This window comes from Aotus nancymaae, unplaced genomic scaffold (genome assembly GCF_030222135.1).
Source record: "Aotus nancymaae isolate 86718 unplaced genomic scaffold, 86718_ANA_hifiasm-v0.15.2.pri h1tg000046l, whole genome shotgun sequence".
NCBI lineage: Eukaryota > Metazoa > Chordata > Mammalia > Primates > Aotidae > Aotus > Aotus nancymaae.
In genome coordinates, this window is record NW_026988460.1 from 13,674,339 (window position 1) to 13,701,251 (window position 26,913).

A 26,913-nucleotide genomic window follows, 5' to 3' on the forward strand; every position below is an offset into this window, starting at 1 on the left:
AATGAGTTCACATAGAAATGAGCAACAGAAAAGACTCAAGCTCAAATCCAATCCAAAGATCTATAAGAAGAGAAGAAGAAGCAGAACAATATCCTTATGAACAACAAATGTAGTCAGGAACACATGCTCAAAAAAAAACCAAAAATCACAACATGGTGCTTCAAAATGAGGGAGATGGGCATGGTGGCTCACGCCTGTAATCCTCGCACTTCGGGAGGTCAAGGCAGATGGATCACCTGATCTCAGGAGTTCGAGACCAGTCTCAGCAACATGGCGAAACCCCATCTCTAGTAAAAAATACAAAAAATTAGCTGGGCATGGTGGTGGACCCCTGTAATCCCAGCTACTCAGGAGACTGGGGCAGGAGAATTGCTTGAGCCCAGGAGGTAGAGGGTACAGTGAGCCAAGATTGTACCACTGTACTCCAGCCTTGGCGGCAGAGCCAGACTCTGTCTCAAAAAAAAAAAAAGTTTTTTAAAATGAGGTAAATGACATTAAGAAAATGATGCATGAGAGAACAAAATAAATCAGAATCCACAAACTCAGATGAGGTAGAGAAGTCAAGTAGCAACTGGAAATAAAAGAAAACGTCATTTCAGAAATAAACAGATTAATTAAAAGACACAGAAGACAAACAAGAAGAAAAATTTAAAATAAAAAGATTCCGGGCACAGTGGTTGATGCCTGTAATTCCTGCACTTTGGGAGGCTGAGGTGGAAGGACTGCTTGAGCCCAAGAGTTTGAGAACAGCCTGGACAACACAGTGAGACCTCATCTCTACTAAAAATCAAAACAGGCCGGGTGCGGTGGTTCATGCCTATAATCCTAGCACTTTGGGAGGCTGAGGCGGGTAGATCACCTGAGGTCAGGGATTCGAAGACCAACATGGTGAAATCCTGTCTCTACTAAAAATATGAAAATTGGCCAGGTGTGGTGGCGCATGCCTATAATCCCACCTACTTGGGAAGCTGAGGCAGGAGAATCGCTTGAACCGAGGAGGGGGAAATTGCAGTGAGCCAAGATTGTGCCACTGCACTCCAACCTAGGGGACAGAGACCCTGTCTCAAAAAAAAAAAAAAAAAATCAAAACAATTAGCCAGGTGTGGTGGCATGTGCCAGTTGTTCTCGCTACTTCGGTGGCTGAAGTGGGAGGCTCACTTGATACCAGGATGTCAGATTGCAGTGAGCCAAGATTGCTCCACTGCACTCCAGCCAGTGTGACAGGGCAAGACCTTGTCTCAAAAAAAAACGGGGGGCGGATAAACACTGAAAATGGGTAAGAAGAATTATGTAATGAGAGATATGAAAAGTTCCTGAAGAATAAAACAAAAATAAGAACACAAAAAAATAGTAAAAACTATAATAGAAAAATCCCCTAAAGTTTAGAAAAAAATTGTGAAACTAGATATTGAAAGCTTCTATCCCATACCTGAGAATACTGACCCACAATGACTAACACCAACACACAGTCTAGTGAATCACTGGAAACTAAAGAACGAGAAAAAGGAAAATTGTTGGGTATTTAGGCAAAAACAACTAATTTTCAAGGGAAAAAAATTAGACTATCATAAGGCTTTTCAATAGCAATGCTTTATTCCAAAAGAAAAAGAAATATAGTATGTGAGTTACTCAAGAAAAATAAATGTGAACCAAAGATTTCATATCCAGAAAAACTAACTTTAAAGTATAAAGAGAACTAACAAACTGTTACCAACATGCAAAAACTCAGAGCATAGTGTTCCCATGGCCACCTCCTGAAGAATCTGGTTAAGAATGAGCTTGATCAATTCAAATGACTAGAGAGACATGAATACAGAGAGCATTAAACATGTGGTTACTTGTAGAACTAAGATTAGTTGAGAGCTAAAATGGAGAGAGTACTCTCTACGATGGACATATGTTTCAATAACACAGAAATAGTACAATATTTTAAAACTAGGGGAGAAACAAGAAAAGCATATGTAAATGTTTGGGATTTTTTTTAAAACCTACTCTGAGTAATTACACTGGGGATAATAACATTAGTATTATTGAGACCATTATGTACGTAATCTGGGATAAAATAAATGAGTGATTACGGACTAGTCTATCATCCCCTGTGTCCTTGAAAACCAGGATTCCTGCTGTGGAAGAAAGGAGATGGATGTAATATAGAACAGATTAAATTAAAAATCACAAAATGGAAGTATCAGTGTAAACTCATTTGGCATTTTATCTCAGTCTGTCCACTGCAGAGGCCTAGAAACAATGAACAACCTAATAGCAATGAGCATACCCAGGGTCTAGACAGGGGCCTTGAAATGCTATTTTCTACTAAAAGATACTTAAGCTTCTTAAGAAACAGCTTTAAAGGGTTAGGAGTAGGGGTGGGAACAGATCTTGACACTACAGAAAGCAAAGCTATGAAGCCATGAAGGACTACCAGGGTCACCACTAGGACCCAAGACAGTTGCCTAAAGCTGGGGATGGGAATCAGCAATGACAGCAAATGGACTTGTGGTTTCTTTTAGGGTTGATAGATATGTTCTAAAATTAGATTGTGGTGATATAGATAAATTTTTGATACAACCCCAAAATTAGTGAGTTGTATCAATGGTGAGCTTTCTAGTGGTGAACTGTATTATATAAAAAATCTGGAATTATACTCTTAGTGTGATGAAATTTATGGTATTTAGATTACATCTCAATAAAGCTGCTGGAAAAAAAGATATGCCCAAACCTTCAAAAGGGATCATGGTTTCAGTGTTAAAAAACGAAAAAAAAAAACCATAAAATGTGTGTTTGTTTTTGTTTTTCCCACAGACAGGGTCTCACTGTCACCCAGCCTGGAATACAACGGTGCTATCACAGCTCACTGAAACCTCAAACTCCTGGGCTCAAGTGATCCTCCCACCTTGTTCTCCTAAGTAGCTAGGACTATGGACATGTGCCACCAAATCTGGCTAATTTTTTGTATTTTTTGTAGAGATGGGGTTTTTCTCTGTTGCCCAAGCTGCTCGTGAACTCCTGGCCTCAAGCGAACATCCTGCTTTGGCTTCCCAAAGTGCTTGGATTATGGGCAGGAGCCACCGTGCCTGGCCATAAAATATATTTAAAGCCATGAGTTCATGAAGACTCTTTCTTTTAAAATCCAGTGATTATACGAATCTACATTTATGGTAAAATTACACAGATCTAAATATATACACAGACACACAAATGACTACATATAAAACTGGTGAAATCAGACAAAAACAAGTGGGTCATATGAATGCTCAATTTTCCGGCTGTGAAACCATACTATAGTTACATAAGATGGTACCACTGGAGGAAACTGGGTGAAGGGTACCCCAGATCTCTGTATTATTTTTTACAACTGTATAAGAATATATAATTATCTTAAGATGAAATATTTAATCAAAAAATACTCTAATTGGTCACCTTTCAAGAACAGTAGGGAACCAATTCATATCTTAAAAGCTAGTAAACAATCAAGCATTTATCCTATCTTTCCTGTATCGCCTGCAACAATGGTTAAGAAATAGCAGTGGAAGGAATTATCTCTTTATGAAAGTATCTCCATTAATAAATGAAAAAGCTCTATTAGATTATCACCATCTAATATGGTTTGGCTGTGTCCTCACCCAAATCTCATCTTGCATAATAGCTCCCATAATCCCCACCTGTCATGGGAGGGACTCAATGGGAGGTAACTGAATCATGGGAGTGGGTTTTCCTGTGCTGTTCTCATGATAGTGAATAAGTCTTACGAGATGTGATGGTTTTATAAAGGGCAGTTCCCCTGTACACGCTCTCTTGCCTGCCACCATGTAAAATGTGCCTTTGTTCCTCCTTCACCTTCAGCCATAATTGTGGGGCCTCCCCAGTCATGTAGAACTGTGAGTCCATTAAACCTCTTTTTCTTTATAAATTACCCAGTCCCCAGTATGTCTTTATTAGCAGCAGGAGAAGAGACTAATACACCATCTTACAACCTCCAATAGATTAATAGATTAGGCAGTAAGCATCAACAGCCACTAATGTCATAAAAAGAAGCAGTAGCAGACATCAGGTGCATCATGGGGAAAGAACCCACCAATAATCTGATGTCTTGCTGTAGGGTTTAAACGTGAGTCTCAGCAGGCCTGGGGATCCAGTTACCAATTTGCAGGAAATACAGAGGACAGAGAGAACAGGTGAACTGCACCATGACGGGGCATTCAGCAAAATCCAGACCATGGGAAAGTCTCCAAGCTAAGTGTTCTAGATTCTTCAGTAGATAAATCACTGGAGGAAAAAATATGGGGTAGGGGAAAGCAGTGTAATGAAAGGGAAACCTGTAGATTAGAAGAGTCTTAAAAGATACAAATTTCCTTTAAATTGGCAAGATTAAACGTGGGGTGTACACCTGGGTAGTAATACTATAAAGAAATGCAAAGAAGTATCTTCTATGAAAAGCAAGGTAGTGGCTACTTTTAGGGACAGAGAGGGGTGATGACTAGGTTGTGGCACCTGGATGGGACTGCTAGGGTAGGCAGAAAAATTCTAATTCTGGACCTGGGTAACGCTTACAAGTGTGTTCACCTTAGGATAACTCAGTAAGCTCTACATTTGTGTTGTGTGATTTTCTGTATTTGTCTTATTTCACAAAAAAAATTTTTTTTAAAAAAAGGAGAATTTATCTCACTTTTATAACCTGTCATAAATAGAATGCAACACTTAAAAATAATTGCATGAAAATAAACAATATTATTAACTAGCTGCTGTAGACACTTCCAAGGCCTCTTCTATGTTAAAATAGAGAACAGCAGGTGTAGTTGAGTGTTAAGGATATGCTAGCACTCAAACGAGTCTTTCGTCTTACCGTGAATCAAGTCTTGAAAGATACCTAAAAGGAAAGCGCTTTCTCACTATGTGATTCAGGGTAATTGGAGGCTTGCCTATCTACCTCCCAAAATCATCCCCCCTACTACTTAAATCTACCTAGTGGGCCAGCTCATATCCTACTCTTCTGGAGACACTGGGTTACAAAGAAAAAAAAGGTCTGGTTCAGTGAATGAAGGTAAGTCAAGCCTTAAGAGGAGGATGAAAAAAACAAAAACTTAGCTCTCCCAAATCATCAACAGATTTATGTTATTCATTCAGCCCTTTCTAAATAAGCTTAAAAGGTTTGCTTTTCCATTATGAGTATTTAAGCAAGTTACCGACACTACAACCCAGTGAGAGGCGCTCGTCCTCATCCTAGTTACAAGCACAGACACTTCCCTGTGTACTCAACAGCCACCTTCAGAACCTAGCAATGATCCACCTCTGTCTTCATGCCTAATATGTTTGGAAGTTCTCAAGTGACAAGAGGGCCTGTATCTGAAAACGCAAATTACAAAAATAACCGCAAACGCCCTCCCTCACCTGAACTCGGTATCTTAAAATGAGGCACCATGTCCCAAGTTGCTGGCTCATCAACACTAGCCTAAACTGACCTCAAAGCCCTTTAAAAAAAAAAAAAAAAGTAGGGGGGGAATATCAGATTACATAATAGACACATAAACTTGTAAGGAGCAAAGAAAGCTGTGAAATTCAAATGGAGCTCAATCACATTTTTCAAACATTTATCTAAAACACATATTAAAAAGTGGCTTGATTCACCTATATATGATCTGAAAGCAAGTCTTGTTTTATCTTTTCTCCCAAGTTTTTCTACATTAGTTTTAAGAAAAAAAAAACATAAGCCAAGACCGTTTAATTTTTCTTGCACTGCTGCTCACAAGAGAGGACAGAGTAAGGCCCACCCATAAAGATGAAGTACAAACAGGAATTAAAAGGAAACTTGAATAAAAGGAATAAATAAACTTGAATAAAATGGAAGATGAGGGTCGGATTCCTTTGTCTTCAATGCCTCTAGCTTCATCAGCCTCCTTTGAGTGGGCAGACCCCTGTTTCCTTCCCTCTCTCACTATCTCCTGTCTGTTCTGCATTCTCTGCCCTCTTTATTTTGTGAACCCTCAACTTCCCAGCTTACCCTCACTCCTTCCCTTGTTCTTATATGTTCAAGAGGCATGTAAGCAAGCAAATACTAAACATACACACACCTGCTAAAATGTCTGGAACAAGAATCCCAAGTTCCACCATCACAAAGATGCCTGTGGAAGTCTACTCCACCATTTGTTTCCATGATGTCTGAGAAATCACACCTCATCTGCATTCCCTGGATCCTCCATATGAGAGGGGACACCCCTGAGTGTAAGAACCAGTTCACCACATCCATTTCTTATGAACATTCAGAACAAAGGGCTCCTTTCTTGAATGCTACTCTGATCCTATGAATTCAAAAATGTTTAAGGAAGCTCCATCTCCACACCAGCACCTGAGGAGATTGAGACTTTAAGAACAGAATTTTAAAATGTTCCCGTTGAGCCCTCCATTCTAGAAATGGCTGTAAGTAAATGAAACTCAGGAGTGTCTGGAGCCTACTGAGCTCTACCTACCAACACAGTACGTTCCTAGGTACACAAGACCGAAGCTCAAAGCAGACCCAGCACTTCCTCAGATACCATCTTGTGCCATTTTCCTTAAGATAGATATACTGGTCCACGGGCCTGTTATTTGGGGCCAATCCTCAGCAGGAGAATGGTTAGGTATTAGAGGGGAGAGGAAGGTGGCATGCGTGGTTTGGATTTTTCATCCAAACTCTTTTCAATGAGCCTTAGAGAAATATAGGAGCCTGCTGAAACATTACTTACTGCCTGTTGAATATCAGTCTTCACCTGTTCACTCAACATGCCTTCAAAGACAAAGGAGTCGCCAAACTTCTCAGCCTATAAGGAAGGTAGGAAATAAAAATCCAGAAAAGGTTGTCGTAATGTGTTCCATGTGTGCCATTTTCTTTGCACACTATTAAAGTGATTCTTCTTGTCCAGTTGAACTTGCGCCTGTCTTAGTACTTCCCAGAGGACTCCAAAAGGACCTTAAAATATCTGGCTTCCTCTTAAAACAAGTTAATGTCACTTTACAGATACCATTTTCATTTAAGACTCACTTAGCTGATAAGAATGCAGACTGAACAAGATTAGCTTTTGAGAACGTGACTGTTCCTGAAGGAAATACATTTCCCCAAGTATTACAAATGACTCTGGGAAATAATAGTATTCTGTACGTGTGAGAGTAAATAATCAAGCTTTGTCCTTTGCCCTGGTCCTGACTCTAGCTAAACGAATGAAATGGCACTGTTTGCTCATATTCTGACACATTCTAGCTTCACTAAGGGGTCAAATGTGCTTATAAATCTCAACTGGCCAATTCAAGCACCAGATGGAATCTGTATTTTCATGATTTTATTTAACATTAGTGTCTCAATTCCTCACCCACCTGATTATTTTTGTTGCATGTAACCCTATTCTGAAATGAGGTCGTCTATCCCTTGGTAACCATGACTCTCCTCCTACATTTCTGAGTGTTCTTATTAATCTCCTAAAATACGTGGGCTCTTCTTTTAGCCCCTGAAACACTGTTGCTCCCTCGAGCTCTGCCCGTGGCTCTCTGCACTTCTACTGCACCAGTGGCTCTCAGGCTTTGTGTAGCTGAGATTATGTCATCAGCTTGTCAAAACTACACACTGCTGCTCCCTAACCCCAGAGATTCTAATTCTGAGGATCTAGTGTGAGGTGTAGGAATCTGTATGTGTAAACAGCACACAGCTAGTTGTTCTAACACAAGCAGTTCAAGGGATATACTTTGAGATACATCGACTGATTCTTGTTGATGGACAACTTCTTTCAGTCTCATCAAATTAACTATAGCCAGTACGCCAAATGAGTCTCACATCTCTGCCACTAGTTCTGTCCTGTTCTTACTAGAGGAAATTAACTGAGTACTGGATCCTTATATTACAGCTCTTACAAGCACCTCCAATTCCTTTTCCTGGGTGGAGCCTACCATCTTTTCTTCACCCCTAATCTTCTTCCTGCATTCCCTTGTGACACAGCTATGCCTAACTACCTAAGCTATTTATTCATTCAACAAACATCAAAACCTACCATGTGCCCAGTTTGGGGCTAAATTAGAAGATATAATAAGGTCAATATCACATAGCCATGGTCCCTATCCTTATTGTGCTTAAGTGTGGGAGCACAGAAAAAAATCAGGCCAAGCAAAGAATGGAAAAAAATAATTACAACTTTACTTCACCCTGTAAGGTAAAGAGTGTCATAAAAAACGTCCTTGAGAAAGTGACACTTAAGCTGAGATGACTCAAGAATGAGAAGGAGCCAGCCATGCACAAGGGGGACAAGCACGAGGACTGTGAATTTCAAACAGAGAGAAAATACGGGCCAAGCTCTTGAGGTGGGAAAGAATGTTGAGTTTTCAAGAAAGAGAAACAAAACCAGCAGGGCTAGAAGATGGCGTGCAAGAGAAGCATGACGTAAAGTGAAGCTGGAGAGATGGAAAAGGAGTCTACAGAGTGGCATGAAAACCCAGAGCATTTAGTCCAAGGCAGCTCTTGGTACTTTTCGAGCTCTTTGGCAGCATGGTGAAGCTCAAGAATCCCCTTCTCAGAATGAAATGTTTAAACACATAAAATAAAATCAATAGTATTGTGAAGAAAAGTCATTACATCAGAACATTAAATAAACAAATCAGTGCTATAGTACTAAACATGCTCTTCATTATATTAAATTAGATCTAGTGGCAGGCCTCACAATTATCGTATTTCAAAGGTAGGGATGAAAGTAAACAATATTTCAAGATCTCTGAAACAAAAATATGATTAAAAATGTCCGTGATTTCTACTGGTGACAAAGTCAGAGGCACTGCTACTACTGCTGTGGTTTGTCGTTTGCATCATAATTGAAGGAAATACTACATTTTGGCTTGCGGGTAGTAAATAAACAGATATATTAGGTTGGTGCAAAAGTAATTATGGTTTTTGCCATTAATAGTAATGACAAAAACCACAATTACTTTTGTACCAACTTTAACTTTTCCCTATTCATGTTTTTAGATGCCCTAAATTCTGCTTATTCTATCTAATCTTTATGGAGAACCCTGGTTCTTTAGAAGTCTTCTAACTTAAGTAAAGTATTGAAGAACTTGAGCTGACAGTCTCCTTGTGAAATCAAAAGGAAAAGGATTTCTGCTTACTACAAATGATTCATTTAATAATAATTTACAAAAAGATGACTGGGGTGATAAAAAAAAAAAAAAAGGAACAGGGACTCCACGAACTGAAGACAAGGGTAAAGGTTTTCTTTGAGAGAAAACTGGAAAGCCTACAAAACAAGTATATTTCAGAAACTCACAGAAACATTCATAGACTAGAAAGGCTTGCTCTTCCTATACCCATTTAAGACAGCATCAACTTTCAGAAGCTTGCTTTGTGACTCAGTGACCATCAGATAATGCCCGGAACTGCCACAGCACAGCATGCATGAGCTGTCAAGGTGTTGGAAGGAAGCCACAAAAATGAAAAGCAGCGCTTCTGCACTTATCACTTAAAAAATATGTAATGCTTCTGGAAAAGCCAAAATGCAATTTATTGAGAAGAAAAGTGGCCTTAATTTACATGCCATCTATATCTCAAAAAGCTTTAGTGGACAGTGGTATTCTCTAGCATATTAAAGCATTAACACAATATAGCGTAATAGTTATGAACACAGGTTCTGAGGTCACACTGGCCAGGCTGGAATCCCAGCTACTATCACCAACTAGCTGTGTGATGTGGGGCAAATTGCTTTTCTAATCTTCAGTATGTCACCTGAAAAATAACCTGCCTCATGGGGTTGCTGTGAGAAATCAAGATGAAATATATACAATAAAATACTTCGCACAGTTCTACCACAGAGTGGTTAGAGTGGTCAGTGGTCCATCAACCCTAGCTGCTATTAAAACATTCTTAAAAGTTCTGGGAAAGAACAAGTTCTCCCTCCTTTCCCCAATCCCATTACCTCTGTCAAATAGCCAGTTGAGTTCACAAACTTCTCAAATTCAGCATTACTGACTTCATAGGCATCCATGTAAAAGGCATCAATAGTAACTCTCCTCGCAGGTGCTTCCCCATCCTGCTTTATTTGAGGATCATCTGTACCCATTGTAAATACTCCTGCAGGGATGAGGACCATCTGCAGTAAAAGGTGAAACACAGAAAGTCATGCATCACAGCCAAGGTGTACCTGTGTAGGGGTAAAGTTCCTAGCACACAGTAAGCATAAGCACTCAATAGCAAATCTTCACCACAGTAATTACTATAAAATTGGGAAAAATCTCTCTATACCCCAATGAAGGTGAATCATGAGTAACAAAAGAACTGAAAATTCTTTAGGTAATCTCCTTAACCAAACCTCTACCTGATATAAATCTGTACCTGCACTGGAAACAGGTCTGGAATAAGTCACCAAGCTGCTAATGGCTGGAATGTGGACACAGGGAGAATATTCCACTTTTCTTTTTTTTTTTTTGAGACAGGGTCTCACTCTGTTGCCCAGGCTAGAGTGCAGTGGCATAATCATGGCTCACTACAGCGCTGACTTCCCAGACTCAAGTGATCCCCCCACCTCAGTCTCTCAAAGACCTGGAGTTCAGGCGTGTGCCACCATGCCTAGCTAAACTGTTAGTTTGTTTTTTGAGATGGAGTCTCACTCTGTCACCCAGGCTGAAGTGCAGTGGCACGATGATGGCTCACTGCAACTTCCACCTCCCAGGTCCAAGCGATTCTCCTGCCTCAGCCTCCAAATAGCTGGGATTACGAGTGCCTACCACCATGCCTGGCTAATTTTTGTATTTTTAGCAGAGACAGAATTTCACCAAGTTGGCCAGACTGGTTTTGAACTCCTGACCTCAGGTGATCCACCCACAATGGCCTCCCAAAGTGCTAAGATTACAGGTGTGAGCCACCACGCCCGGCCCAGCTAATTCTGTTTTAAGTTATGGGGTCTTACTGTGTTGCCTAAGTTGGTCTCCAACTCCTAGGCTCAAGTGATCCTCCCACGTCGGTCTTCCAAAGTGCTGGGATTATAAGCCATCGTGCCCAGCCCCACTTTTTTCTTTAAACATTTTTTATTCTCATATGCTTTTGTTTATTTTATTTTATTTATTTATTTATTTTTTAGACAGTCTTGCTCTGTCACGAGGCTGGAGTGCAGTGGTGTGATCTCAGCTCACTGCAACCTCCGCCTCCCTGGGATCAAGCAATTCCCCTCTCTCAGCCTCCTGAGTAGCTGGGACTACAGGTGCACACCACCACGCCCAGCTGCTTTTTTGTATTTTAGTAGAGACAGGGTTTCACCATGTTGGCCAGGATGGTCTCGATCTCCTGACCTCTTGATTTGCCTGCCTCATCCTCCCAAAGTGCTGGCATTACAGGCGTGAGCCACTGCACCCAGCCTTGAATCATTTTTCAAAGCACATGCAAAAATGTATTTATGATATTTTTAAATACCCACTGCATGAATTTAATGCAATTTATGATATCTTTAAATACCCACTGCATGAATTTTGGCCTCTAACAATCATAAACAAGGCTTACATCACTAAAACAGAAAATGTTAAAGTTTACTAAGGGACTATGTGTTGTATAATTCCTTATAAAAACCCTAATTGCAATTACTTTGTTCCTATCTACCTTCCCACATGAACTCTAAACTCCAAGAAGACAGCAACTGGGGCTGCCTTGTTCCCAGCTGTATTCCCAACACTAAGCACAGGATCTGAGGATCACACTGAAAATTTTCAGTTAAAAAATGCAGGTCCATGCTCAACATCATGAGTCATTAGGGACATGCAAATCAAAACTATAATGACGTCCCACTTCCTGATCACTAGCATGGCTATAACAAAAAGACACAATAACAAGTGCTGATGAGGATGTGAAAAAACTGGAACCCTCGTATATTGCTGGTGGGAATGTAAAATAGTTTGCTTAGCTCTTTGGAAAAGCAGTTTCTCTAAAGAGCTAAACAAAGAGATATCATATGACCCTGCAGTTCTCCTAGGTATATATACCCAAGAGAAACATGTCCATGCAAAAACTTGCATAAAAACATTCATAGCAGCATTATTCATAATTGCCAAAAAAGCGGAAAAAATCCAAATGTCTATCAACTGATGAATATATAAACAAAATATAATACACCCATAAAATGGAATAATATTCAGACATAAAAAGAAACAAGTGTTGGTTCATGCTGTAACATGGGTGAACCTTGAAAATACTATACTAAGTGAAAGAATTCACTCACAAAGGGCCACATATTGTATGAATCTATTCATATGAAATGTCCATAATAGGCAAATGCAAAGAGACACAAAGCGGATTAGTGGTTGCCAGAGGCTAAGGGGAGGCAGGAATGGGAAATGATTGCTAATGGGCATAGGGTTTCTTCTTGAGATAATGAAATGTTCTGGAATTAGACAGTGATAGTTGTAACAGCTCATAACTATATTAAAACCCACTGAATTGTACATGGTGAAAGAGTGAATTGTATGTTATACAAGTTATATCTCAATTTGTTCGACAACCACAGGCCTTCAACCCTACCATCTATCAGAAATACGTTCTTTACGGACAGAATATCTTATTGGCAAATCATTTGAGTGTGTCAATTAGTAGACTCCTCAGCAGCTTAGGACTTGTCAAGTCCCTCATCTATAAACAAGGGTTCAATATCACAGAATAAAATGGATCATAACAATTATATCCTACATACACAAATTTGATAACCTTGAAAAAAATGGATAAATCCCTAGAAACATACAGCCTACGAAGACTGAATTAAGAAGTAGAAAATCTGAACAGACTGATAACAAATAAGGAGATTGAATAAATAATTTTAAAAATTGGTCAGGCATGGTGCCTCATGCCTATATGATCCCAGCACTTTGGGAGGCCAAGGCAGGTAGACCTCACCTGAGGTTAAGAGATCAAGGCCAGCCTAGCAACGCTGCGAAACCCCGCCTCTACTAAAAATACAAAAAAAATTAGCCAAGCATGGTGGCACAGGCCTGTAATCCCAGCTACTCAGGGAGGCCAAGGCAGGAGAATCGCTGGAACCTGGAAGGCGGAGGTTACAATGGGCCAAGATCTTGCCACTGCACTCCAGTCTGGGTGACAGAGCAAGACTCTGTCTCAAATAATAATAATAATAATTTTCCATCAACAAAAGCCCAGAACCAGATGGCTTCATGGCAGAATTCTAATTTAAAGAAGAACTAATACCAATACTTCTCAAAGTCTTCCAAAAAACTGAAGAAGAGAAAACACTTCCAAACTCATTTTATGATACAAGCATTACACTGATACCAAAGCTAGACAAAATTACTACTACAACAAGAAAAAAAAAATTACAGGCCAATATCCCTGATGAACAAAGATGCAAACATTCTAATAAAATATTAGCAAACTGAATTCAACAGCACATTAAAGAGATCATACACCAAAATTAAGTGGGGTTTATCCCTAGGATCAAAAGATGGTTCAACATATGCAAATCTACAAATGTGATACACCATGTTAGCAGAATGAAGGACAAAACCAAATGTTCACCTCAATATATGCAGAAAAGGCACTGACAAAATTCAACATCTTTTCATGATAAAAACTCTTGACAAGTTAAACACAGAAGCAATGTACCTTAACGTGAGCCATATATGAAAAGCCCACAGCTAACATTATACTCAACGGGAAAAAACTAAAAGCTTTTCCTCTTAGATTCAGAACAAGCCAAGGATGCATACTCTTGCCACTTGTATTCCATATAATACTGGAAGTCCTAGACAGAGCAATTAGGCAAAAGAAAGAAACAACACCCAAGCTGGAACAAAGACATTATATTGTCCCTGATGGTACATGGCATGATCTTGTATACAGAAACCCTAATGACTCCACCAAAAAACTGTCAGAACTGATGTATGAATTCAGTAAAGTTGCAGGATATAAAAATCAACATGTAAAAATCAGCAGCATTTCTTTATACTAACAATGAACTATCTGAAAAAGATATTAAGAAATCAATCCCATTCACAATAGCTCAAATTTAAAAAAGACACTTAGGAGTAAATTTAACCAAAGAGGTGAAAGAACTATATACTGAAAACTATAGAACATTGATGAAAAAATAGTATAAAAAGACAAATAAATGGAAAGGTATCCTACATTCTTGGATTAAATGAATTAATATTAAAATGTCCATAGTACCCAAAGCAATCCACAGATTCAATGTAATTCCTATCAAAAGTCCAATGTCATTTCAAGGAAACAGAAAAAAAAAATCCTAAAGTTTGTATGGAACTGCAAAAGACCCCATAGAGCCAAAGCAATTTTGAGCAAAAAGAACAAAGGTGGAATACACATACCTGACTCTAAAATATACTACAAACCTAATCAAATGGCATGGTACTGGCACAAAAGCTAACACATAAACCAATGGAACAGGATAAAGAGCCCAGAAATAAACTCATGCATTTGCTGTCAACTGACTTTCAATAAAGACACCAAGAAAACACAATGGAGAAAGGAAAATTGTTCAAAAAATGGTACTGGGAAAACTGAATATCCACATGTAGGAGAATGAAATTAGATTCCTATCTCACAACTTACACAAAAATCAGCTCAAGTTGTATTCAAGACTTAAGTGTATGGCCTGAAACTACAAAACTACTAGAAGAAAACATTGGGAAAAGAAGCTCCATGACATTGGCCTGGCAGAGACTTCTTGAACTCAACCCCAAAAGCATAGGCAACAAAAGCAAAAATAAACAAATCGAATTGCATCAAACCTAAAGGCTTCTGTACAGCAAAGGAAACAATAGAGTGGAGAGATATCCCACAATGGGTGAAAATCTTTGCAAATCATGCATCTTACATGGGGTTAATATTCAAAATATATAAAGAATTTAACTCAATAGCAAGAAAACAAAGAAGTCAATTTAAATATGGGCAAAGGACCTGAACCTACATTGTTCAAAAGACATATAAATGGCCAACAGATATAAGAAAAAAATGCTTGTTATCACTAATCACCAGGAAAATGCAAATTAAAACCACAATGAGCTATCACCTCATACCTGTTAGAATGGCTTTCATCAAAAAGATGAAAAATAACAAGTGCTGGAGAAGATGTAGAGAAAAAGGAACCCTGTGCACTGCTGGTGAGAATGTAGATTAACATTCGGAAAACAATATGGAAGTTCCTCAGAAAACTACAAATAGAATTACCGTATGATCCAGCTATTCCACTTCTGGGCATATGGCCAAATGAAATGAAACCAGTACGGTGAAAAAAAATCTACACTCACATAATAATGGCAGCGTTATTCACAATCACTAAGATACAGAAGCAACCTAAGTGTTCCTTATCAGATAAAGGATAACGAAAATGCCATATATATATATATATATATATATATATATATATATACACACACACACACATATATTTATATATGTAAATCAGAATACTTTTCAGCCTTAAAAAAGAAAAAGACTCTGTCATTTATGACAGCATGGATGAAACTAGAGAATGGTATGCTATGAGCTATGCACAAGCACATGATGACAAATACCTTGAAATGAGCCAAGCACAAAATGACAAATACCTTGATGATCTCACTCATATGTGGAATCTAAAAAAGTTGAACTAATCGAAGTAGACAGTAGAATGGTGGTTATCAGATGCTTGGGGAGGGGGGAAAATGGGGAAAGAAATCTGCTGATCAAACAGTACAAAATTTCAGTTACACAGAAGAAATGAGCTTTAGTGATATATTTCAGAGTGGTGGCTATAATAAACAATGCATTATATATTTCACAATTATTAAAAAATAGATTTTAAATGTTTTCACCACAATATATAAGTATGTGAAGTGATAGATTTGTTAATTAGCTTGATTTACTCATTCCACAATGTAAACATATATCAAAATATCACATTGTACCCTACAAATTACTATATATTTGTCCATCAAAAATAAAATTAAAAAAAAAAAACAAGGGCTCCAGTTAGAGAGGGGGAAATAAAGAAGTCAAGGAGAGCTAACTAGGTGGATAAAGAGTCGCTTAGCAATAAGAGCAGAAGCATTAGAAACAGAAATTAGGAATCCACAATCATTGATTATACTTTCTATTTCCACTGACTTTCCTTGCTAGCAGTTGCTTTGATTCTATGCATGTATTTCCCAATAAAAATGGTGCTATTTTCATCTATGATAAATTAGTAATAAATATGTTTTTATTTGTCCGATGTATTACTACTGTCCCAAGAAATCAACCTTGACTACTTGTGTCCCCTACCCCCAACATTGGACAGGCCATCTAGTCTCACTGGATCTCCTAAATATGTATCCTCTAATCGCTGCCTCTTTTCTATCCCCAGATAACTGCGGACACCTTCTAATTGGTGTTCCTGTCTTCAATCTCTACCTTTCACATCCCCACTTAATTTCAAGTCATCTATCTTCCATTCAATAATTCATTCGACAAATATTTAAGCCCCTACTAATGCTTCTGAAAATGTTAGTCTTCTGTACCCAACACAATTTTCCAACAGAAAAAGGTTGGAAACAACCTAAATGTCCATCAATAGTAGGCTCATTTTAAGTAAATTGTGGGGTTTCAATAAAATGGAAAATTAAGCAGCCATAAGAAAAGCAAAAAGAAGAGGGGGATAGAAAAGGAAGCTTTTGATATATTGATATGGGAAGATCTCGCCATGATGAGCTACATGAACAAAGCAAGGTGCACAAATGCTAAGTATGGTGTGCTGTCATTAGCGAGAAAGTAGGTTGAGGGATATACATTCACATATTTTTGTATTTGCTTATATCTGCAGAATGTAGCTCTGGAGAAATAGACAAGAAATGAATCCTGGTTGCATTGTCTGAGGGGACAGTTTATTGGGTAAAATAATGTATATAATGAAAAACTGTTCATTATATACTCTTCTATATATGTTTTAAAATTTTTAAACTACGTAAATGTACTATTTAAAAAAAAAAATAAATTGTCAATCTGACCATACTACTTTCCTACTTAAAATTCCTAGTAGGTAGGAATTCCTATCTCCTTTCAGAATAACATATATAAACATCAGAGTACATAGCTCACACTCTCTCACCCTGTATTTCACCTGCGTTTCCATAAACCACTTTGTCTCTTTATAAATGATGTCATGGTGCAAGGATCACCTCCAGGAGGCCTTTCCTGACTGCACATCTCTCTAGCTCATGTGCCCTTCATTTTGGTCCCTCTAATGAATACCTCTATTCATCCTAATAACTGACACACATAGTGTGTGTGTGTGTGTGTGTGTGTGTGTGTATTTTCTTTTTAAGAGAAGGAGTCCCTCTCTGTAGCCCACGCTGGAGTGCAGTGGCGTGATCACAGCTCACAGCAGCCTTGATCTCCTGGGCTCGAGCAATTCTCCCACCTCAGCCTCTATGTGGCTGGGACTGCAGGTGACCACCACCACACCCAGCCAATTTTTTTTTTTTTTTTTTTTTTTTGGTAGACACGAGGTATTGTTCTGTTGCCCAGGCTGGTCTCCAACTTCTGAGTTCAAGTGATTATCCTGCCTCAGCCTCCCAAAGTGATGGGCTTATAGGCATAAGCCACCACATCCCATCCAGAGTATCTTAATTCTGTGTTTTCATCTTCTCTAGAACTTACACTCTTTGGGGACTAGAAATAAATCTTTTATTTCTATATCCCCAGTGCCTAGCATGCTGCATGGTCTACAGGAGACACAAAAAATCTTTAATAATTGAATGAGGTCATGACTGTAATGAGGAATTTGTTATTTGAATTATGCATAACTATAATTATAAAATGCTATTTAATTTATAATAGTTCTAGATATGCATAACATGTCGACATCACAGTGAAACCTGTTTCACAGATGCAGGTCAAGGACTGAACTAGGTTTGTCCATTATTCTCACTGTACTCTAAGAGCTGGGGCACACGATAACCCAGTCCAAAGAAGAGAAATCAGCATTTTGGAGAGAGATCCAAGATGGCTGATCACTAGCAGCTCAGGATTGTAGCTCCCAGTGAAAGCGCAGAGAACGAGAGGATGCCATACTTTCAGACTAATTTTTGTTGCTCACGGACCAGGAGATTCCCAGCAGAGGAGCCCCACGGGTCGCCAGCGCGACTCTTGTGGCCAGCGCAGCAGTTCTTGGAGCAGAGTAAGTGGGACTGGGTCCCCTTTCGGTTGACGTTTGGAGCTCCGGGAAGGCAGAGTCACCTATTCAGCTGATTGAAGGACGGACTCAAGAAGGGAGCCAGATCGGAGATTCCTGGGCAGAAAAGCACCATCAATCTTAACTCCACTGTTTTGGCCGGCGCGGTGGATTGCTCAGATTTTGGTGCTGGGAATGAACAAGTTGGACATCCACTCAGAGACCTAATTAGAAAGTTGGTAATTATAAAGATGACAGATGGATAAATGTATAATGAAACGAAGAAACCAGCTTAAAAAGGCAAAGAATACCCAAAATCAGAATGCCTCTTCCTCTACAGGGGATCACAATTCCTCATCAGCAATGGAACAAGGCCTGATGGAGAACGAGTGCATTCCATTAACAGAAGTAGGCTTCAGAAGGTGGATGATAAGAAACTTCTGTGAATTTAAAGAACTTGTTCTAACCCAATGCAAAGAAACTAAGAACTTTGAAAAAAGGTTTGACGAAATGCTAATGAGAATAGACAATTTAGAGAGGAATATAAGTGAATTAATGGAGCTGAAAAACACAACACGAGAACTTCCCGAAGTATGCACAAGTTTTAACAGTCGAATTGATCAAGCAGAAGAAAGGATATCAGAGGTCGAAGACCAACTTAATGAAATAAAATGAGAAGTCAAGATTAGAGAAAAAAGGATAAAAAGGAATGAGCAAAGTCTCCAAGAAATATGGGACTATGTGAAAAGACCTAATCTATGTTTGATAGGTGTACCTGAATGTGACAAAGAGAATGAATCCAAGTTGGAAAATACTCTTCAGGAGATTATTCAGGAAAACTTTCCCAACCTAGTAAGGCAGGACAATATTCAACTCCAGGTAATACAGAGACCACCACAAAGATATTCCTCAAGAAGACCAACCCCAAGGCACATAATCGTCAGATTCATTAGGGTTGAAATGAAGGAGAAAATACTAAGGGCAGCCAGAGAGAAAGGTCAGGTTACCCACAAAGGGAAGCCTATCAGACTTACAGCAGATCTCTCAGCAGAAACCCTACAAGCCAGAAAAGAGTGGGGGCCAATATTCAACATCCTTAAAGAAAAGAACTTTCAACCCAGAATTTCCTATCCAGCCAAACTAAGCTTCACAAGCGAAGGAAAAATAAAATCTTTTGTGAACAAGCAAGTACTTAGAGATTTCATCACCACCAGGCCTGCTTTACAAGAGCTTCTGAAAGAAGCACTACACATATAAAGGAACAACCAGTATCAGCCTTTCCAAAAATATACCAAAAAGTAAAGAGCATCAACATAATGAAGAATTTATATCAACTAATGGGCAAAACAGCCAGCTAGCATTAAATGGCAGTATTAAACTCACATATATTATTATTAATCCTAAATTTAAATCGACTACATCCCCCAATCAAAAGATAGAGACAGGCAAATTGGATAAAAAGCCAAAACCCATCGGTATGCTACATCCAGACCCATCTCACATGCAAGGATAAAGACTCAAAACAAAGAGATGGAGGAAGATTTACCAACCAAACGGAGAGCAAAAATAAATAAATAAATAAAAAGCAGGAGTTGCAATTCTCGCCTCTGATAAAATAGACTTTAAAGCAACAAAGATCAAAACAGGCAAAGGACATTACATAATGGTAAAAGGATCAATGCAACAAGAAGAGCTAACGATCCTAAATATATACGCACCCAATACAGGAGCACCCAGATACATAAGACAAGTTCTTAATGACTTATAAAGAGACTTAGACTCCCACACAATAATAGTGGGAGACTGTAACATCACATTGTCAATATTAGACAGATCGACGAGACAGAAAATTAACAAGGATATCCAGGACTTGAACTCAGACCCGGAACAAGTAAACTTAATAAACATTTATAGAACTCTCCACTTCAAATAAACAAAACACACATTCTTATCAGTACCCACATCATACCTACTCCAAAAGTGACTACAAAATTGGAAGTAAATCACTCCTCAGTAATTGCATGGCATTTCATAGGTTTAAATGAAATACTGGTTGGCTGCTTGTTTGTTATTTTCTTCCCTTATTTCTTCCTGTCTCCATTGTTTAGCACGATTATTGGCATAAAAGAAGTTTTCAATACCCATTTTTAGACGGCATTCTAGCCTGGGCAATAAAGCAATCTTCCTGTTCTCTCTCCCTCTTTCTCTTCCTTTTTATTCCTCTCCTTCATTCTTTTTTTTTTCTTTCTTTCTCTCTTTCTTTAAAAAAAAAAAAGAACCACCATATTCTATCCTCACTATTTGCTGATTCTGGAAAAAAATCTTTACCCTAGTGTCTAATAAGAAGTTAAAATATAGGCACCTATTTAAAATGTCAAAATTGAAAATGCAGAGCAGGTATCTGGAATTGAACCGGAAGCCTGTTGGTTTGCAGTTCCCCTCCCGCTGTTGTGGGGAGCAATTAATGTCTTTGACTTGCAGGGTCACACCCTGATGACCAGTAACCTATGACCCACCACTTCATAATGGAAGCTCCTAGGAGCTGCCAGGCCTACCTTGTGTATAACAAGAGGCAGTCCCCGCTCCTCAAATACCAGGAGCTGCATTTTAAGCAGCTCCACAAAGTAGTAGAAAAATTGAAGCCTTCAGACAAAAGTTTCAAGAGTAGTCTTAGAACGATGAAGAGGCTCTAATAAGAGATTTCATGACACTTAAAGAAAAAGCTTTCCTGTAGCAGACAAATACTTCCCTTTATGAGAACAGTTGTTTATCCCTCAGCTCAAAGGCCCACAGGAAGCTGTGTCCATTGTTCCTAGTGAACTTTTACAATCATCTAATTTTTCTCATCTTCTCCCTCAAGGTGAGTACCAATGATGCTAATGCAATCATGACTTCCACTGTGGACTTCCAGCCTAGTTTTTTGTTTTTTTTTTTTTTTCCTTCTTCCATTAACCATCAGAGATAGCCAGTGCTGAATAAGCCAAATTTCCATTCTGGAGGCTAAAGATAAAAATAGCCTGGATCACTCTGAGTGGATCATAATTTCTCATATATACTAATGAAATAAAGTTTTCTGTCCTACAAATGTCAAAGGTCATTCAAGTGAAAACCAGAGCATCAAGTGTCTCACTGTGTAGAACCCTAAGCCACGTAAAAGGGACCATTTTAATCAAGTCTTCATTGAAGGTCCAAATTCAAACAATCCAAATCTCCTCCAATCTGAAGTTGAGATAAACCCTTCCCCGCCACATCACAGCTTCTGCCACAGCCACTGAAGCCAGAAGTTTAAGTGAAGTCAAGAATAACTCTATTATTCATTGGAATAACAGAACCACATTTGGGCTACACACCCAGGCCATATGCAGTGGGCACTGCTATTTTGGTCCATCCAGCACCCATTCCCTCTATTTCTTATAAAATACTGGAGTTCCTTTCCAAATCATTTATTAAGCTAAGTGGCGCAGGTGTACTGGATGACTCTATCCCACTTCCCACCGCCCACCAAGCCTGGCCAACCATAGCATTTTTTTGACCACAGAGATGTAATTAGGGATAGGCCCAAAACCCAATCAAAGTTCATCTTTGAACTTTTGTTACAGCTACCAGGAAAGAACTTTTTCTATTTTATCAGTAGAAGGGACATTACCTGACAATGGAGCCAATGCGGAAGAACAAAGAGACAGCCAAAGAGAAAGACCATGGAGATGCTGCCTGAGACCCTGCATCCAGGTGTGTCTGGGGACATATTTACTCTTGAACTTCCAAACGAGGAGGGCTATAAATGTCCCCTCCTGCCACCCTACTGCCTCTACAGACAGACACTAATCATAGATGAAATGACATTCGAAGTTTCTTGCAGTTCTGAGCTATATGATTCCATTAAGCTTCAGCTGCCTCATCTGTAAAGTGGGAGACAGCTCTCTCACAGGATTCCTGTGAGGATGAACACAGCAAAAGAATATTTTACAAATGCTTCTTGAAAAAAGTATGTGACATTCTTTATTCCCAAGGCAGTTTATCAATATTGTGTCCACCAAAAAAGGAGACAGGTCATTCAAGAAATTATTACAGAATGCCTAAAATGTATAAGGCACTTGGGGGATATAGAGATTAAAACATCTTAAAATGCTTCCAATACAGAATATCAGACAACTACACAACTAGCACTACATTACAGAAAATATACAAGTTGTCATCAAACAACAACAGAATAAGCTACGGGAATTGAGAGGACAGAAAAACTACTTTGTAGGAAGTAGAAAGGTTTCATGGAAGAGACAGCACTCATTTGTGCCTGGATGCCCAGGGAAGCATTACCGGTCGGAAATTTCCTCAGGCAATCAAGACTGACTTTATCCATACTACAGACATGCCACCTACAATGTTACCATCCCATGATCCTAAATGCCTTTCAAACAAGTCTTCTAAAAGACGCAAGCAGACTAAAATATTTTGCTTACTTGTTACAAAATAGTAAGCCGTGCAGAAAACTGTTAGGATAATTTTCTCAATGAGAATTGTACTTTTGTAACCAGAGAGAATATACATCAATTTTTTAAATGTCTATATGGTTTCCCAGACAGTTCTAACTGCCATAACTTTCCAGTGAAACTGAAAATTCCAAAGCCCAAACAAACAAAAAGACTCATTTAAAAAGTGTTACATTAAAAAGTGTAAATATGTCACTCCAAGAAGACCTTAAATTACTTATGTTTCCCAGCACACACCATGAATTTCTACAACGTGCCATGTGCTCATGCTCTTCTACTTCTTGGAATGTCCTTGAATCTGAAATTCCATTCCCAGCTCCTGAAAATATCTTCTCAGACGCCTAGCTCAAATGTGACCTTTCTTTGAGGCACTACTTGACTTGTCCCTGAAGAATGAATTCTTTCTTCCTCTCCAGGTACTCTGGACATACTCCTCCTATAGTATGCTCGCTATAGAAAAATGATGCTTGTGTGTGTGTGTGTGTGTGTGTGTGTGTGTGTGTGTGTAAGAGAGAGAGAGAGAGAGAGAGAGAGAGAGAGAGAAACACCTACCAGAGTGTAAATGCCTCATGGGGAGTATATGGGTCTTTTTCTTTTCTGTATGCCCAGCACATAGGACGAATCTTACATAACAAGTCTTATATTGTAATGTACCAAATAAACAGAAAACAAAGAGGGAAAAAAAGGCAGAACCACCACTGTGATCATTTACTTCTCCTGAAATATTGGAGTTTCTGAATTTAGAATAAATGGCAAAGTGTTAGAATTAGACCAAAGTCATCTGCACATGAACTAAAACATTTGAAACCAAGGAAAACAAATAAAGAACAATCTGCTATGACGTCACTATCTTGATAACAAGACTTCTTCAGGTTCAATCATTAGGTTGAGCCCTTGAAGGCTCGAAGGTATATTCTCATCAACCACTAATTTGTTAATAAACTGAGATGCCCCTAAACATTGTAGAAAGCAGACTAAAAGAACTGGCCAAAGATGACCCATATAGCATCCAGTCAAGACACAAAAACACTCTATAGGGATGAAAAATGTACATCTTGTAAACATAATCCAAAAGATTCTAGCATCCACATCCCATTCTGGAACCCATAGGAAAATGGAATGTTTAAAAATGAGGAATGTTCAGTACTTGCCAGCAGAATTGAGACATAAACAGATGTAAGGATTTCTCCTTACAAACAGGGAGAGATAGGCCAGGTGTGGTGGCTCAAGCCTGTACTCCCAGCACTTTGGGAGGCCAAAGTGGGCAGACTGCCTGAGCTCAGGAGTTTAAGACCAGCTAGGGCAACATGGTGAAACCCTGTCTCTACTAAAACACAAAAAATTAGCCGGGTGTGGCAGTGTGTGCCTGTAGTCCCAGCTACTAGGACGCTGGGGCAGGAGAATTGTTTGAACCTGGGAGGCAGAGGTTGTAGTGAGCCAAGATTGCACCACTGCACTCCAGCCTAGCAGCCTCGGTGACAGAGCAAGACTCCCTCTCCAAAAAAAAAAGGAAAAGGAAGAGACTGATTATCAATCAGGTAAGTTAGAGAGTAGAGAGGAATTAAAATCAAGTATGGCCAATACACACTAAAACAGTAACCAGGAGTCTTCACCACACAAAAGGTAAACAATACTACAGAGCATGCTCTAAGGGGTAACAGGAAAAACTTTAAAGGCCCAGAATTATACAGGACGGAAAAGCAATGAGAAACCCAGCTATCAACTTCCTACACCCTACACCTGACAGACTAAATCACGGTCCTGACCTCACCACCCTCACAGCCCAGTTGGGGAGAGACATCAGCAGAAAAACATCTTTAATAATTGTTATGCCAGAGTAAACACATACTGCTGTGGCAGGATAGGGAAATACTGAAGGGGAGAGAGAGGAGGTCAGGTGAAACCGGCTGTGGATGTTACCTCTCACCTAAGTCTTAAACATTGGTCAGGATTAACCCAAAGGAAAGAAAAATGGGATGGGAAAAAGATAGGGTGCACTAAGTAAACAAGATGGAGCACCAGTTTAAGACTCGGATGACCTGACTTCTAGTCCTACAAGTTGTTCCGACAACACACCAATATGCAAAATACCTGGCAGACAGAATTAAGTAACATTCATTCATTTATTTTCTGAGACAGATTCTTGCTCTGTCGCCCAGGCTGGAGTGCAGTAGCACAATTTCAGCTCACTGGAACCTCTGCCTCCTGGGTTCAAGCAATTCTCCTGCCTCAGTCTCCCAAGTAGCTGGGATTACAGGCGCCCACCACCACGCCTGGCTAGTTTTTGTATTTTTAGTAGATACGGGGTTTCACCACGTTGGCCAGGCTGATCTCGAACTCTAGACCTCGTGATCCACCCGCCTTGGCCTCCCAAAGTGCTGGGATTACAGGCGTGAGCCACCACGCCAGGCCAGTAGTAGTTATATATCCTAGCACTTAACACATCCAGGCGCCATGCAAGACACAGATAAATAATATTAATAAAACAGCTACAGTTTGCTCAGTCCTTCCTATGTGCTAAAGTGATAAGAATAGCAGGATAAACAATACAAGCCCTTGTCCTCAAGCAGAGTCTGCTGGAGGAGACTACAGATAAGTATACAACCCACCCTGTTGAACATACTGAGACCCAGGATCCTAATTTACTCAGTTAATAAGAGAGAAAATGATTACTTAAACCATAATTTGATTGACTTAATAATTCTGAGATCCTCATCAAGAGAATGGGTTAGAGGGAGGAGGAAATAGGGGGTAAAGAAGTAGCCACAATCCTCCAACCAAACTCCCTAATGCTCAATTAAACGGACTCTTCCGGTGAGGCAGAGAGAAGGAACCCCTCAAACGGGATCAGCAGGTGCTCTATTTGGGGTGTGGTTATAACCTTTACTTCCCTTCCTACTAGTCCCTTGCTTTGCCTACTCCAACCCCATCCAGGAACCCAGCAGCCCCCACCCGCCTCGGAGGAATCAAGAAAGCACCTTCGAGTGCGCGGCCGGCCGCTCTCCGGGTACGGGGCCCGGAGCGTTAGCCTCCCGCGAGTATGGGTGAGCGGCCGCCGAACTGCCATGGGCCCCAGGCCGCTGGGGCGTGCCGCAGCCGCAAGAACCCGCAAGGGACCCCGCGCCCGCAACGGTCCCGGCCTCCTCGCTCTCGCTCCCTGCCGCTCCACACAGCAGCAAGAGCAGCAGCAGCAAGAGAACGCGACCCGGCTCGGGGCAGCGTCCACAAGCAAGCCCTGACGCGGGCGCAGCCATGTTGTCCCGCGGGCCACGTGATACGGTGGGTCACGTGGCTGAGCCGTCCTTAAAGGGGCAGAAGTTTGAGCTTACGAAGTGGCCGGGAGAGTTGCTCTTCTCCACCCTTTTTCAGGTACTTCTTAGGCGTTCCTGCTTGCCTGTGCTGACGTCAAAACAGAGCAAAACACAAAACTCAAGGCCTTCCACAGACCGTGCACCCCTTTATGATTTCTTGGTTGAAAGATGACAATCAAATTTGTTGGGCATTTGCTAAGTGCCAGAGTACTATGCTAAGCATTTCACTTTTTAAAATCTCATTTAATCGGGCCGGGCGCGGTGGCTCACGCCTGTAGTCCCAGCACTTTGGGAGGCCGAAGCGGGCGGATCACGAGGTCAAGAGATCGAGACCATCCTAGCCAACATGGTGAAACCCCGTCTCTATTAAAAATACAAAAAAATTAGCTGGGCGTGGTGGTGCGCGCCTGTAGTCCCAGCTACTCGGGAGGCTGAGGCAGAAGAATTGCTTGAACCCGGGAGGCGGAGGTTGCAGTGAGCCGAGATCGCGCCCCTGTACTCCAGCCTGGCACCTGGTGACGGAGTGAGACTATGTCTCAAAAAAAAAAAAAAAAAAAAAAAAAACTCATTTAATCCTCACAAAGGCCCTGTAATGTTGGGTTCACAGAACAGTTAAGTGACTTGCCCAGATCATATGACAAATAAATATCAAAAGCAAGATTTAAATACAGGGAATCTAACTTTAAACCCTGAGTTTTAACCATTATGTTGTACTGCAGACAATTAAATACGTTCCTCCTAACAAGAAACAGAGAGGAAGATGAACATGTGGAAGGACACTTCACCAAGGGATACAGTTAAGGAAATCCAGACTGTGGTATATACAGAACAATGGTTCTTGAAGTGTCATTCCTGAGCGCAGTGTCAGCAGCACCTCGGAACATGTTAGAAATGCAATACTGAATGAGAATCCCTGGGGATGGGGCACAGCAATCCAGGGTTTCACAGGCTTTCCAGATGAGTCTA

At 40.0% G+C, this 26,913-nt stretch overlaps 1 protein-coding gene across 3 annotated transcripts in view; it reads right to left on the bottom strand.

Moving 5' to 3' along the window:
- The window catches only part of SUMF1 (sulfatase modifying factor 1), a 131,039-nt gene extending 105,128 nt beyond the window's left edge, over window positions 1-25,911 (bottom strand). For 2 of the 3 annotated variants that reach the window (XR_002479188.2, XM_012441499.2), the window contains exons 1-3: window positions 25,615-25,911; window positions 9,921-10,094; window positions 6,720-6,794 (exon numbers count right to left, since the gene is read on the bottom strand). Coding sequence is in view for 2 of the 3 variants with exons in the window: in XM_012441499.2 (XP_012296922.2) it covers window positions 6,720-6,794; window positions 9,921-10,094; window positions 25,615-25,890 (525 nt within the window). In the remaining variant the exon portion in view is untranslated. The remainder of the gene's footprint in view (window positions 1-6,719; window positions 6,795-9,920; window positions 10,095-25,614) is intronic. The other variant, XM_012441500.2, reaches the window with a different exon arrangement.
- Window positions 25,912-26,913: the final 1,002 nt, after the last annotated feature.